At 39.7% G+C, this 15,672-nt stretch overlaps 1 protein-coding gene across 2 annotated transcripts in view; it reads right to left on the bottom strand.

Moving 5' to 3' along the window:
- Nucleotides 1-393: 393 nt before the first annotated feature.
- The window catches only part of LOC143854110 (RING/U-box superfamily protein), a 37,308-nt gene continuing 22,029 nt past the window's right edge, over nucleotides 394-15,672 (bottom strand). For both annotated transcript variants that reach the window (XM_077363894.1, XM_077363893.1), the window contains 2 exons: nucleotides 822-924; nucleotides 394-719 (listed from right to left, as the gene is read on the bottom strand). In XM_077363894.1, the coding sequence (XP_077220009.1) occupies nucleotides 602-719; nucleotides 822-924 (221 nt within the window). In that variant the 3' untranslated portion in view covers nucleotides 394-601. The remainder of the gene's footprint in view (nucleotides 720-821; nucleotides 925-15,672) is intronic.

Raw genomic sequence — 15,672 nt, 5'->3', positions numbered from 1 at the left:
GGATTTTGTGGCTATGCCTAGGTCACGATACTAAAAGAACTTGATGTGGATCCAATGGACAGTTCGGATCCAACTACTGTGCCCAAATTCTGTCCATTTAACATTTGGGCAATGACCCCTACAGGTAGATCACTTCCTTCAAATGAAGGATTAAATAGAGGAGAACTAAAATGAGTAGCACTCGAAAACATTCAAAAGAAACATCATGTCGATCCTAACCATCCGCTGGAAGGGCTTATTTATCAACTCAATTTGGATTGCCAGAGATCATCAAATCAGTCATAAGACCTTCCTCTTCAATTAGTAGAAGGAATCAAATACAGGACCATCTCTTTGCCTAATGATCAAAAGGTGATTACTAATATAATTTCAGATGAAGATAAAGAAAGGATCTTGTGTTAAAAAATTTATTGAGACTGAATGATGAATCAGAAGTGTCATTTGCCAGTTGTTCTTCTAAACATACACTAATGTTTCATAAATAATCAAGAACAAAAGAGGCAACAACAATATATCTGTGAAAAGAGAGATGAGAACCTGGAAATGAGCAGTCCTCCAACATCTTCAATGTTCTCTTTTTTCTCTTTTCCGTTGTTTTTATTTACAGTATGGAATAAGCACGGATCACCTCGACAATAGGAGCACGGCACAATGGACACTTGCCTCCACCTCGAACCAACTCATTTGCACATTTAGAACAAGTGCACATGTGGCCACATCTGCACACATGAAAAGAATAGAGACCAGATAAAAATGCCAGTAAATCAGTTATATTTTGGGTGTTCCTTGTTCTCTATAGGTCGCGGAGCAAATATGCTAACCTGTACAACAAAGCATCAATTTGGCTGTCACAGCAGACACAACAAGTTCCTTTCCTCACATGGCCCCATTTTGATCCATCCTCAGATGACTCTCCCCCAATCTCTGCAAAAACAATCAACAGCTTCTAGTCAATTTGTGAAGTATCAGTGGTCATTATGTGTTCTATAACTGAGCCAAACAACTTCAAAATAGAATAACAGTACTTTTGTTTTTGTTTATTGTTGCCCTCTGCTTTCTTCTGAAACAGAAACAGTTTAAGAAGAGAAAAACAGAAATTACAAGGGGTGCAAAGGTCGTGAACCCCACTTCTAGCAAGTGAGTCTGCCAAATCATTATAGCTCCTGGGAACGGGAAAAAAAAAGAAGGAAACTCATTTCCAATAAAAAGGTCATATAACCCGTTATTTTTTTTTAAGGTCATATAACCCGTTGATTAGAGGTTAATAGGTTAACACATGGATTCTTTTTATTGTTTCTTCTGAAATCGAAACAGTTTACAAAGGTAAAAACAGAAATAACAAGGGGTGCAAAGGTTGCCCCACAAATAATACATCTCTCTGAACCCCACTTCTCGCAAGGGTGTTCGCCAAGTTGGTGTTCGCCAAGTCATTATAGCTCCTAGGGATGAAAGAAGAGGAAACTCATTTCCAACTCAATGGTAATACAAGTCATTGATAAAATGCTCTAATCTCCAACAACTGGGACTTTCCAATTTGCCCAAGAGATGGCGTTAAACCTCAATAACAACATGCACCTCTGCCACGTTCGAATCCAGCATGCCCACAGGTTCCCAGAATAACAATGCAATCTCCCCCATCTCCCACTGCAATCTCCCCCATCTCCCACTGAAGACGAGCCATCAAACTTAAGCCTTAGTGTGTTGGGAGAAGGTATGCACCTCGCCATCTTCCACCCAACAATCAAACTCTTTTACCTCCTAAGTTAGTCGATTTTTCTTACTCCAGTTATCCTCAAAGGTTCCTTGGTTCTTTTCCATCCATAACTCAAGCAAGGACAAAAGGAAACAAACTCCATAAAATAAAACCCTTCCCCACAAGAGACCAACAATGCCACCTTGAGGAAGATGCTGGAAAGATCGAAGGGTACCCCAAGCAATGCCAAACCAATTAATAACATCTCTCCAAACCTCCCTAGCCTTTGAACAATGGATGAATGAGTAATTAGATGACACAAAATGCACAAATTCACCACATGACACATTTTCCTCCTAAGCACATCAAAATTATTGGTCTTTTGCCACACAATCCAATAAAAGCTTTTTGGAGAATCGTGAAATCGCCAAATGCTCATCCAATGGAAGGAAGGTCTCACTCTAAGGAAGATCGTAGGGAGAAAAATGCAATGTCGATCATTTCGTGCCGATTTCGATAAAAATTTAAAACTATGTTTCTCACAAACTAACCTATGGAGGCTGGGATACTCATTGCAAAAGGAAACAGTAAACAATCAGAGATCTCCCCAAAACTTAATCCACCCACCCTAGAGCTTATCAATCCTCTCTAACGCTACACATTGACCACCATGCACCCAAAACTCTCTCCCTGCCTATCCATCCCACCCCTCCCCATATTTATACAAGATGATAGTCCTCCAAAGACCACCCCTCACCTCACTAAATCTCCAAAACAATTTCCCAAGAAAGCCTTGTTTTTATTACAAAGATTCTCAATGCCAAGCCCACCTCCTTTAGTTAATCCATAGATCTAATGCATAAAGAAATAGCTATGCTTGTGTGTAGAGGACTGAACCATGCCAACTATCTTTTTGGGGATTATGATCAAGCAATTAACATAAGGAGAATTGTGCACAATCTACAATGTTTTCATAAAAATTACCTATTAGCATGGTTTTAAATTTCAGTTTCGGTTTCGGACTCAGCCGAAACTGAAATTTTGGCAAAATTTCATGGGCCAAAATTTGGTAAAAAAATAAGTATTTTACTAAAATTTCTGAAATTTCGGTACATTTCGGTTTCGGTCGAAATTTAAAACCATGCCTATTAGGCAAATGTAGGTAAATGATAATTAATGCTTTATATTTACATGATCTTCCTTTTTACCATGCAAAAAAAATGACCTTCCTTTTTTTTTGAATGGCCGTAGATTAAATAGAAAAAGAGACCAGGATGGTCAAATACAGGGAAAGAAAGAAAATAAAACAAAAAATACAAAAATCAAAAGGGAGCATCAAGGAGGAAAAACAATCAAAGAGCTCCAAAGCTTCCTTCTCAACCCCTTCTCTAGCAAGCATGCCGGCCGCCTGATTAGTAGAACGACGCACATGCCAGAAAACAATAGAAGATGATCCGTCCGGTCCTGAATCTTAACAAAGACGCTAGCAAATCTCTAAGGATGAGGGTGGAGGCCCTTTAGCGAACGAATCACATTTAGGGAATCCACTTCCACCATCACTTTATCCAGGATATTTTTATCTAGTAACTTAGAATCCTTGATGCACCGCCCCAATCTCCACTTCATTTGAATCCACCCCACCAATGGGACCAGCATCCCAAATCACTTCCCCCAAATCATTTCTTAAAATCCCCCCACTCCTGCGAGGCCTGGATTCCCTAAGCTTGACCCATCAAAAAAGAATTTCAAGAAACCATGAGCCGAGGTTCCCACACCTGCACCACCTTCGGCTGCGACTCAACACTATGGCACACCTCCCTCCAGTCCACCCATTCCAAATGTCATAAGCATACACAAATCTGAAGCTAGGAAGAGTTTTTACCCAATGGATAACTAGAGCAACCACTTTCCACTAAAGGAAAAGAGGTCCCTTGGAAAAACCCTTAAATACTCCTGCATTACACTCTTTCCATAAAAACCATATAGTCGCTAAGAAAGATCCATTCCACAATATCTTTCCTTTTTTTCTTCCAAGGGACGAAGGGCCAAATGAGAAAGAGATCCTGAAGATTGGCTGGGAAAACCCATGCAATGCCGAATCTAGAGAGGATTTTGCTCCAAACCGCCCTCGCTACTTTGCAATTTTTTACCCAAGTGATAACCAGAGCAACCAATTTCTAATAAAGGAAAAGAGGTCCCTCGGAAAAACCCATAAATACACTTGCATTACGCTCTTTCCAAAAAACCCATAAAGTCGAAAAGAAAGATACATTTCACAATATCTTTCCTTTTTTCTTCAAGGGACGAAGGGCCAAATGAGAGAGATCCTGAAGATTGGCTGGGAAAACCCATACGATGCCGAATCTAGAGACGATTTTGCTCCTAACCTCCCTCACTAGTTTGCAAAAGATGAATAGATGATCAACTGATTCCCCAACCTCAATGCATGAAGCACAATGATCAATAATTAGAACACCATTCAAAAAAAAAAGATTAATAATCAGAATCTCCCACTTCCTCAAGTAGTCTACCGTTTGAATCCTATCCAATAGGGTCGCCCACCCGAAGTTGCAAACTCTAGACGGGGCCTGGATTGTCCAAACTCTAGCTACACTCGAGGTATCAGGACGAGATACAAGGTACTGATAATATGATTTTACGGAGAAGCCTCCCGATGAGTTCCATATCCAAACCCTTTGTCCTCCCAAAACTATTGAATGTAGCCCTCATCAAGCAGCTCTAAGAGTCACGCAATGGAAGGAATCTCTCTGTCGAAGAAGTTTCGTCTGAAGCTCGGCCACCATACCATACTATTACCATTTTTTTCCGGGCAGTCCTTCACAAAAAGCCTCCTTGGAAACAACCATTGAGAACAAGTTACGAAAAAGATTTTTCAAAGGGGAATGAGAGCACCATTGAATAATCCTAAAACCTGATTCGATCCCAAGAATAGACCCTAAATCCGATCCCTTTATGAAACAACTGCTGAAATCTCATAATATTTCTCCACATCGTTTTGTCACAGTCAGGCAAGCCAAAAAGAAAGAGCAATCATAATCATAGCCTTGCCTTCAGTTAGTTTCATATGGCCAAGGTTCCGAGCGAGCATCTACGGAAAGTGTTCCACGATATCGTTATGATCAATCAATGGGACCTGGCCGGAAAGTGTTCTTGCCTCTATCATTAGCTCGGGTAGTCCCCGTTTCTGGTGTTTCAGTCACCTTTCAATGGCTCCCTTAATGTATGTTCCAGGAAGTTTCTGAAGAAATAATTCTTATTCTCTCCTTATTAGTGAATTCCTATATCACCCCCTTCGATCTAGATTCAATCCAGCTGCAGAAAGGAGGAGGAGACGGAAGGCTGTATTCCGAATCTATGTCGGAATTGGCCAGTGCAAAGATGATCATTGATGCTGGGAGTTCGGATAACATAGCGTCCATGGAGATGGTGGATTAGTTGGGACATTGATATCTGAAGCAATCAGAAGATTCTGAGCAGCCCCGGAGTAGAGCCATAGGAACTTTCGATAACTTTCGCCCATAATTGATTTCCTTCACTACCAAACCTCCATAACCACTTCCCCACCAAAGCAATATTCACCTCCTTTATCTTTCCGATTCCAAGCGCCCCCCCCCCAAAAAAAAAAAAAGAAAAAAAGGATTTTCAGACCACTTCCCAATTCAACAAAGGAATGCCTCTCTTCTCATCAGATCCTCCCCAAATAAATCTGCTCTGAATTTTCTCTAATCTTTTTACAACACTCATAGGGCATTTAAAAATCAACATCTAGTAAATCGGTATGTTGGAGAAGACTGATTTAAATAGAGTAATTATTCCCCCTCTATATACCAACTTTCACTTCCAAGTGTCCAACCTTTTCTCCACCCCGCTCAACAACGTGATTCCATGATCTTCTTTGCATAAACAATAAGAAAATTAGATCTTTCTATATGATGTGACTCCATGACAGCCAAGAGAAAAGGAGAGAACATATATTCAAGATCAAGATCAAGAAACAAGGGTAAGGATAATAGGGGTAGAAATGGGACGCGGTTTACGAACCCAATCTAAAAGGGTGAAGGAAAAAAGAGAAAAAGAAGGGAATAGGAGACCGAAGAAAGAGAGAAGAGAAAAGAAGAAACTGAAAGGAGTTTAGAGATAGAAAACTGACCTGATATGAAAGTCAAATCTTTCTTCATTTCATCATTGTCCTAGAAAAGTGCCCTGAAGCTCAATATATACAAAAAAAGAAAGAGAACTAGAAAGTTCTAAAACCCCTAATATTTTTGGACTAAATACCCTCTAATGACTTGAAGACTCTTCCAGTAAAACTATAGTAATACAAGTGGGGCCAATTTAAAATTCATGACAAAGAACTTAAGTAATTTTGATGGGAAAAGACAATAATACCCCCATAGTTGTCAACCTGTGGCTCGACTCGTGACTCATAAGATTTTTTGACAATAATTTAATTATATAGCAAAAGATGAAGCATGTAAAAAAAAAAAAAAAAAACCGAATCGCACATAGATAAAGAGCTAAAGCCAAAAATATAATTGCGTGCTTGTAACTTGCATGCACAAAAATAATTAACTTCCGATCGGAACTTAATCATAGGTGAAAACCCTTCCTTGCTTTAGATTTGTATCCACCCATGATTTATGGTATGGTTGGAAGGAGATTTGTGATGGTTCAGGGCAAGAACCCAAGATTGTCCAAGACTGGGAACCTCTCGCACATGGTTTTTTGAAGCTAAACTTCGATGGGTCTAGCATTGTGAACCCTGGTCCTGTCAGAATTGGGGGTGTCTTGAGGGATGAATTTGGGGCTATAAAAGGGGCTTTTGCGGGTCCCATTACAGTCGCAGACGCTAATGAAGCTGAAGTGTGTTCTATCTACCAAGGAATACAGTTTCTTGAGAATGAAGATTTTTTTTTAAAGTGGTAGAAGAAGACTCGTTCAATGTGATAAGGTGGCTTAGTGGCTCGCATTCCTTCCCTTCGAGATTTGCCTCTCTCTTCGATGAGATCAAGACAGGATGGGGGATGCATCAATTTTTTTCCATCTTGTTAGGTAATCAGCTAATGGTGTGCCGGACAGTTTAGGTAGAGACGGAGTCTCTAGGGAGAGAGTTGAGCTATTTAACTCCATTCCTCCTTGACCCTAGCAATGGGGCTTGTTCTTGTTCCTGTCTTTCTTTTTCTCTCTTATCTATATATACCTCCTCGGTCTTTTTTCGCATTTAATGCAGTTACCTACCATTCAAAAAAATAATAATTAAGTTCTAAGTTCCAACATCCAAGTTTTCTCAAAACAAGAAAGCCCAGGCCCAGCGACTCGACTTGACTCGTAAGAGTCTTAGTTTTTCGACTCGACTCGCAACGACTTGTAAGAGTCAACAGAGGCGAGTCGACCATGCGACTTGACCATCCTCGTACAATCGGCTAACAGTTGACCCAGCGGGCTGCGTATTCCCAACACACAAGAGACTTTGGGCAATTGTGTTGTTGGTTTGAACTTTGAAGTAATGTGATCACAAGGTCCGCCTTCGATGGACTTTTTTTGTTCCTTAATTCTGTAGATGCTCGTTCGTGCAGTCGCAATTAAGTGATAAAAATCTGGGTGGGATCCAAATACTACGATCAATGACTTTATTGGTATGATGGCATGATCCGAAGCTCCTGCTGATTATGTCGAATGACTTTCCTCTTTACAGTTGTGTGGACAGATTGCAGTCCATGACTGCATCTAGCCCTTTGATCCACCCCTTCTTGACTCCGTTTCTTCGCCCCCCTTATTTTCTCCCTTCATCCTTGCATCCTTTGTTGTCCCTATAGATTTAGGGCATAGTTACCGGATTCGCCAACTGCCCTCCGATCCGCGATCCGGGGTCACACGATCCCAAACGTGGTTCGCTAGCGACCCAGATAACCAAAAATGACGAACCGCGGAGACCCGCGAGAGAGAAAGAGAGATATGCATATAGACTAAGAGAGAGATGGAGAGAGAGATGGAGAGAGAGCTACAAATTTTATATATTTTGGGTTGAATTGGAACTAGAGCTTTATTTTTGAAAAAAATATGTAGGGCATACATGAGGTTTTTTTATTTTTTTATAAAATGGATGTAGTATTGGACTATGGAAGGATATTCATATATTCCAACGGGAACTTTCTTTTTGAAAAAATATGTATGACATACATGAGCTTATTATATTTTGTGTATTAAATGTATGTAGTGTGTACTATGGAATGATATTCCTGTAAATATATATATATATATATGCCCTCATCGTACCGCGTACCTGGCTATCATCGTACCCCGTACCCGTTCCCGTACCACGTACCGGAACGATCCGCATTCCAGGTAACATTGATTTAGGGGTTGTTACGCAGATATTTAGGTGGTGTTCTTCATAATAGTCCATGTTTCCCCTATCTTTTGCTTTGTTCTTCACTTTCGTTACTTCTTTTTCTTTCCTTTGTTGTATGGGGTTGCACAATTATCTCCACACCATATTCTCCCCTTTTTGACTCTCATGTTTGGTGATGATTGCAATTTACTTTGTCCGATTGACTTTCCAGTCCCGTACTTCTCTTGGGCCTCTTCAAGCAAAGGTTTAAAGATGGATCACATCAGTTCTCCCCAGGTGGAAATTGTACACCGCGAATAAACAAATTCCAATTGAAATGAAATCTTTTGGAGGAATCAATGGAACAGGAATCGATGAAACGACATCAATTCAAATCCTGGATCTTCGAATTGAGAGAGATATTGAGAGAGATCCAAATTCCAGTTGAAATGAAATCTTTAGGAGGAATCAATGGAACAGGAATCGATGAAACGGCATCAATTCGATCTTTGAATTGAGAGAGATATTGAGAGTTGAATGAATAAAGATCTACTACGTGCGGAAACATCAAGAAGCAAGGGTAATAGGCGTAAAAAGGGGATGTGGTTTATGAACCCAATTGAAAAGTATGAAGGAAAGGGAGAAAAAAGGAGGGAAAGAGAAAAAAAAGGCTGAAGAAAGACATAAGAGAAGAGAAAAGAAGAAAGTGAAAGAAGAGTTTAGGCATAGAAAACTGACTTGATATGGAGGTCAAATCTTTATTCATTCAATCATTGCATGGCATCCCAGAAAAAGAGTCATGAGGCTACAAATATATAGGAAAAGAACGAGAACTAGAAAGTTCTAAAACCTAAAACAAAAACCTAATGTTTTGGATTAAAATACCCTCTAATGACTTAAAACTCTCTCCCCACTTAAATTTTTCATAATACATGTGTGGGGCCTATTTAAAATACTAATAATTCAGATACCTTAAGTGATTTTGATGGGGAAAAGACACTACTGAGCCCCTATGCCTTGAAAAGACTTAAAAAGCATCTAAAAGACACTTAATATTATAATATAGCCATATGATGGTCCCATCACTATACAAGAAATTTCTTCTAATTGCTCCATTGTACTGACGGACCCTTTTCCTTCCATCCTCTGGAAACCATGGTTTAATAATTCAAGAATCAAAATCAAATTACGATGGATACTTTCATCATGCCATGCAACTAATTGACCAAGATAGAAGCCCGAGCGGAGGTACTGTACAGTGCTAGGCTTGGTGAACAATGTACCTACGAGGAAACAACAAACTTCAAGATTCTCCGATTGTACCCGCTTCTCCTTGTAGCGAACTAATGTAACTAAAACCTCCTAAATGAGTCTTCCTTCTAGCTCGGGGTGCAACTTGGGTCGGGTTTTACCCGACCCGCATCGACCCGACCCGAAAATAGCATGGGTCGGGTTTAGAAATCATGGGTCTTGGGTAGGGTCGGGTTTTAGTTTAAAAACCCGGCTCAATCTTGTGTAGGGTCGGGTTTAAGGAAAAAAAACGTGAAACCCGACCCGACTTATGTAGGTGTACTATGACATTTTTAATTATCTCTTAAATAACATAGCAAATTATTTTTCAATATATTGATATTATTGTTTTCATTGAGGTGATCATGTTTGTGATGTGGAAATATAGTTTCCTTCTTAAATTTATACATAAATTTAGAGATTTTTGGTGTGAAGATTTGTTTTTTTTTTTCTACAACGTGTCAACGTGAAAAAACCAGACCCGACTCAACCCGACCCGAGAATTATCATGGGTAGGGCCGGTTTGGGAATCGTGGGTTTTCCGGAAAAAACCCCAACCCGACCCAACCCGAGATATTTCTCGGGTAGGGTAGGGCTCTTCAAAACCCGACACGAGTTGCACCCCTACTTCTAGCAGTGTAGTGAGGGCCTCGGGCGAGGGACCGAACGGAACGACTCAACCGATAGGGCGCAAGAGTAGGAAAACTTATCCCTTCCGCGCTTGCGTGCGAGCGTTCGAGCCTAGCCAAACATTCTTGGCCAGGTTTAAGAATGGAAGAGAAGTCTTGGAAGGAACCGAATTGGCCACGCACGATGAATGGATGGACAAGAACAAGAAAAACCACCAATGAAAATCGAATGGATGAAAAATGATGTTACCACACATTGATACTAAAAAAACTTCGATTACCAAATTACAGGTATCAACATACATCAAGGATGAGGTTTTTAAAATTAACGTTTTTCTAGTCTTGATGAGGGCTGTTCTCTCGGTGCCTACGCCCACCGGGCGGTGATAGAAGTGGCTAATAAGAAGTTACCCGACCCACTTGCCTCTGGCTATGTTACAGATATCCTGGTATTTATAGCATTGCAGAGAACCTTCTCATTGAAGGTGCTGCAAGTCCTTATTTTGGGACCACGTGCTTTTGTACAATGTCATAGTATGGATAGAAAACTTAGTTAGACTAAGGCTAGGCTGCCTTGGCCAGGCATTAGGCGTGAGCAGGGGCACTGTTCCTGGCCGATGGCATTGGCGTTGGTTGAGTTATTTTCTTACCGGCGATGGAACTGGCTTTCTCGACCCCACCCGACACCCCGGCTTTGGCTAACTCCCTTACCAAAACTGGTAATGTGATGTTTCGGTTACCGACCGATGGTCTGGATTTGAGCCTTCCCCGATCAAGCAAAAAAGCAAAAAAGCGTGCTGACAGTATCCAAGTGAGGGAACCCATTTGTTTTTTTTTTTTTTGTCTTATTAAAAGAATTGGAAATAACGACGTCATGCTCATAATGACGTTCATGCTCGCTTTTGGTACTCCGGAGAAACAAATCTTGATCGAACCCCCCCCCCCCCCCCCCCCCAACCTAAGTGGGTCTGTTTTAACCACTATCTCGCTTTCTTGAATTTGCATACCTTATGAATCAATTTAGGATCCCCAAAACCAAGATGTATATATGCAGCAGCCTCTTCTTTTAAGTCTTTGCTTTGCACTCTATTATGCAATGCCTCATCTGCCCAGAGCGAGACAGGAATGAAAGGAACGAACTAATGAATGAAAGCAGTAGCTCTCTTGGGACAGGGCAAGTGGGTACCTGCAAAAACCTCCGAACTGAGGGTTCGGTCAATAGAGGGGATGACTTAGCCTCCCCGGTGCTTTTGATTAATTTAATGCCCCATAGGTTTGGAGGTTCGGGCAAGAACGAGAATCCCCTAGACCCCTTATTTCCCTTCTCTCTCATCCGAGTCAGAGATAGTATTAAGACCTTCCTTGATCACACAGACTAATTCAATACCACAGGTGTACCTCTCCTAGTTGTAAATGGATATCAAATCAGACCTCCATTTCAGTACAACGAGAAGGAGTTTACTATGGTCAGTCCAGTGAGATTCGTGGAACTAATCATGCACTTGATAGTTCCGCTTTGAATTGGTAAATTACAAACTTAATTGATGAAAAATATGGAGAACACATACGTAAAATATCAGATGTTAAGAAGAAAAAAGGGGTATTTTATTTAAAAAGGAAAAATTAATAACAAAGTTCAAAAAAAGTAAATTTATAACATGAAAAAGGCAAACCTAAGCCGACCCTCAATAGATGAACAGCAATAGCACCCCTCTAGTGAGAATGCCATAGAGATTTGTAGCAGTTCTCCCTTATAGTCACCACTTGCCGACTCAAAAGATTTAAATAATAAAAAACTGTTTTACTTCATTAAACAATAAGCCTAAATTCAGAAGAGCGAAAAAATTAAACACTAAACAATCAAGGTGATACTTTGATAACATGAAAATGGCAGAGAGAGAGAGAGAGAGAGAGACAGTTTAATGATAAAGGAGGGGTTTCAAAAGGTTTAGACCTACAGCTTGTTCAGACTCGACTCAAAATTTACCTTACTTGCGCTAGATCCAGGAATATTCATTTTCTTGTACAAAGTTTTGATTGAGCCCAGCCTGTTAAAACCCTTATAAGAAAGACATGGACTTATTATTGTGCTTGGTGGAAGATTTTAATGATATCCATTTGATCCATGAGAAAGGTAAGTCTGTAAGCGCATTACATCAACTACAACAAACTTTGTTGATTTGTAGGAGGAATGAACCTATGAGTTGCCAATGGAGGGAGCTCATATTTTGTTTTTTTCTTTTTTTTTTTCTTTTTTTGAATGGTAATATTTAGTAGGACAGTGAATCATGAGAAACCACAGCTCGAGTGAGTGGCTGACTTCCCAGGGATCCAAAAAAAGGGCATTTCCTAAATCAAAATTGGATCATTGATCAATACCAATAAACTCTCAGATGGAGTGATGGAGTCCACAAATTCAAGTTGAAATGGAGTCACAAGGGCCTTTCTTTATCTTCTCAGTGGCAATGAGACCCATAATCTATGATAAGTGTTGAGAAAACCTGCTGGGAAAATCCAATCCGATCAAGCACAAGTAAACAAAAAAGTAAAAATACACACAAGCCACAAAATGAACACTGAGATTTTACGTGTTTCAGCCAAGATGCCTACATCCACAGTTAGAACACGATCTTCACTATGATACAAGGATTACAATGGATTAACACAAAACCCACAAACCCGCAACCCTTGTCCTCTCAACCAAGACCGTAAACAAGAGAAACCGATAAAAACCCAAGAGGAACCCAAGATAAAACGAAAGAAGAAGCTCTCTCTCTCTCTCTCTCTCTCTCTCTCTCTCTCTCTCTCTCTCTCTCTCTCTCTCTCACGCCAACAAAGAGAGAAAACCCTCTGATGTAGTCACAAGGGCCTAGAAACTAAATAACATGGAAATAAGACCTAATGGGCAAATATGCCTCTTATTGGGCCTACAATCTACATCACCCTCTCTTCACGTAGCCTTCCCCTCTATGTAGCCGCCACACTTCAAGAGAGGAAATTGCTCTCTCTTTATCTCTACTTTGTAGGAAACCTAGTCAAAATAGGAAGCTTGGGGTGAGGTGAGGAAACAAGGCAACTTTCCCAACAATAAGGCTAGGGAGTGGTGAAGTTTCTCTGATATGGAATAAAAAGTGAAGTTGAAATTACAGTAGCTAAGTGAGAAATCAAGAAATAGAACTGAGTGTTTGGCAATGTTATGGAAAAATTCTCTTTTCTTTGAAGAAGTTACTCAGATTGATAGAGAGGTGAAAGAACATCCCAATATGAAGATGAAAGGATGAAGCTAACATAAAAGATCTGGAAGGAAATCATGGACTAGGAGATTGGTTGGCATAAAAAAAAAAGGTCAAAAAATTAAAGGGATAAATAGAAAATTCTAGATTGAATGAATGGTTACACTTACAATGGAATGAAGGTTTACTGATGTGTGTTACCAATATGAGTTCAAAAGTGAGGCCGCTTCTAAGTAGAAGGCTGTATAAGAAGCCCTCAGGTACTAGCTAACTATGAAATGTAAGATATGAGGGTGAAAATCACACACCACAAATGATTTATCAATTATCACAGAGAATTCTTAGTTCAACACTAAGGTTAATAAACTATCATATACTGGTAATCTGAGACTAAGGCCTTGTTTGGAATATAAGAAAAACATTTCCAATGGAAAAAAAATTCTCAAGAATTTTTTTTTTATTTATTCTCAAGATTTTTTTTTTCTTTCCACATTTTAGAGGGAAATAATGTGATTATAGCTAATTTAGAGGGATGTCATCATAAATTGTAGGTCCCTCTAAATAAAAAATGAATAGGTTGGTTCAAGTTTATCTTTTTTCATGAGTAAAAAGTAGAAATCTTAGTCATATTTTTCCTTTCCAAACTTTTCCAGAAAATTCCTGCAATCTAAACAGGGCCTATGTGAAGATTCACATCCACATGAAACCTTCATTAAAATACTTCTTCTTTAGATGCCGAAAAGGCAATTTAACCAAATGTAAGGAAACGTTGACATAATCTTAAAACTCTAATAATTGAATGGTTTATAATCTACACTTTTATGAGGTAAAGTTGCTTTTTTTTTAACCACAAACATTTACGGCCCGTTTGCATACCTCCCATTTCGTATTTGGATTTAAACAAAAGTAGAAATCTTAGTCATATTTTTCCTTTCCAAACTTTTCCAGAAAATTCCTGCAATCTAAACAGGGCCTATGTGAAGATTCACATCAACATGAAACCTTCATTAAAATACTTCTTCTTTAGATGCCGAAAAGGCAATTTAACCAAATGTAAGGAAACGTTGACATAATCTTAAAACTCTAATAATTGAATGGTTTATAATCTACACTTTTATGAAGGTAAAGTTGCTTTTTTTTTAACCACTAACATTTACGGCCCGTTTGCATACCTCCCATTTCGTATTTGGATTTGGAATTGAGTTTTGAGTACAAATTGAATATATCCGGCAGGTCCTGTAGAGGGAGATAGAGAGGGAAGAGGGTACTATCTAGTGGAGGGGAGAGGTTGAGGAGCTAAGAAGGTGAAGGAAACTGCCAGATCTGTGGATTTCCAATTTCTTATTTCCACAGGAAATTTAGAAATCTGATTTTTTCCACTGTCAGCTGCTGAATTAGAAATCCAAGAATTTGACCCGATCCAAATTACAATGCAAAAAGGGCTGCAAATGTGAGAAATCCAAATCAAAATCTTCTCGGCATCCAAACGGGCCCTTAGGGGAAACAAAATTACAACCGGCTAAAAGCCAAGAAAAAGAACACCATAACATATCGGGCAATTTGCCTCAATCACACTCATACTTGATAGACCAACAATAGCAAGCCTGTCCGCAAAAGTGTCTCCTTCACATAGAATATACGAGTACAAATACTCAATATTCAATAGGGCTTCCCACATCTAAATCTCCATGGAGGGAGAGAATCCTTCTTAAGCCATCTAATATGTCGAGCAAATCTACCTTGATCCAAAGCTTGGCTGGTCTAGGATGGTAAGTACACTCACTTAATTCCACTCCATCTGCTCTAACGTCAGCCTTTGTGGCCTCACCATCTCCATAAGGAGACGCATAAACCAAAAAAGAAATGTCATGAGGAACTAAGAACACTCATCCCCCCATCCCAATGCTTTTCAAACGAACAACAGCCGCGCATCAGTGTGAGACAATGCTGCTCCATCAAAAAGAAACTTCAGCCCCCAATAGGAGGGGCGACCAAACCTCAGGGGCTCCAATCGAGATGGGATCATCTGCATTGCCCTCAATAGAATCATTAATTAAGTCTTGAAGGTTAACACCTATGAAAATGACGGATATTATACTTCAATAATCCAATTAATTAGTTGTCCAAGGCATTTGTCGTTTCCATTGCATACGTGATGCTTTACCACATACAAGTGAGTGTACCAACCAACTTGTGCCACCAACCACAAAAGGGGGTGATGGAAAGCATAAAACAACTGGATGCACAACAAATAATCCAAAGAAGCTCAAGAATTAAGGTACCCAACCACATGCAATGAATTAATATGTGGGTAGGGGATTCTCCCGACGAACCACAAAGTATGAGTAGGGGATTCTTCAGACTTGTTTCATTCAAAAACCTCAGTACAACATTGGAGAATGAGAGCTTTGTCCTCAACCTCATATTATGCTTCAAGCTTGCATAATGTCCTTGAACAAACGTACATTCACTCAA

This window comes from Tasmannia lanceolata, unplaced genomic scaffold (genome assembly GCF_043159265.1).
Source record: "Tasmannia lanceolata isolate RefF3 unplaced genomic scaffold, GAP_Taslan_0.1 ptg000020l, whole genome shotgun sequence".
NCBI classification, from domain to species: domain Eukaryota; kingdom Viridiplantae; phylum Streptophyta; class Magnoliopsida; order Canellales; family Winteraceae; genus Tasmannia; species Tasmannia lanceolata.
Note: the sequence above shows the minus strand (reverse complement) of the source record. Positions and strands in the feature narration are given on the sequence as shown.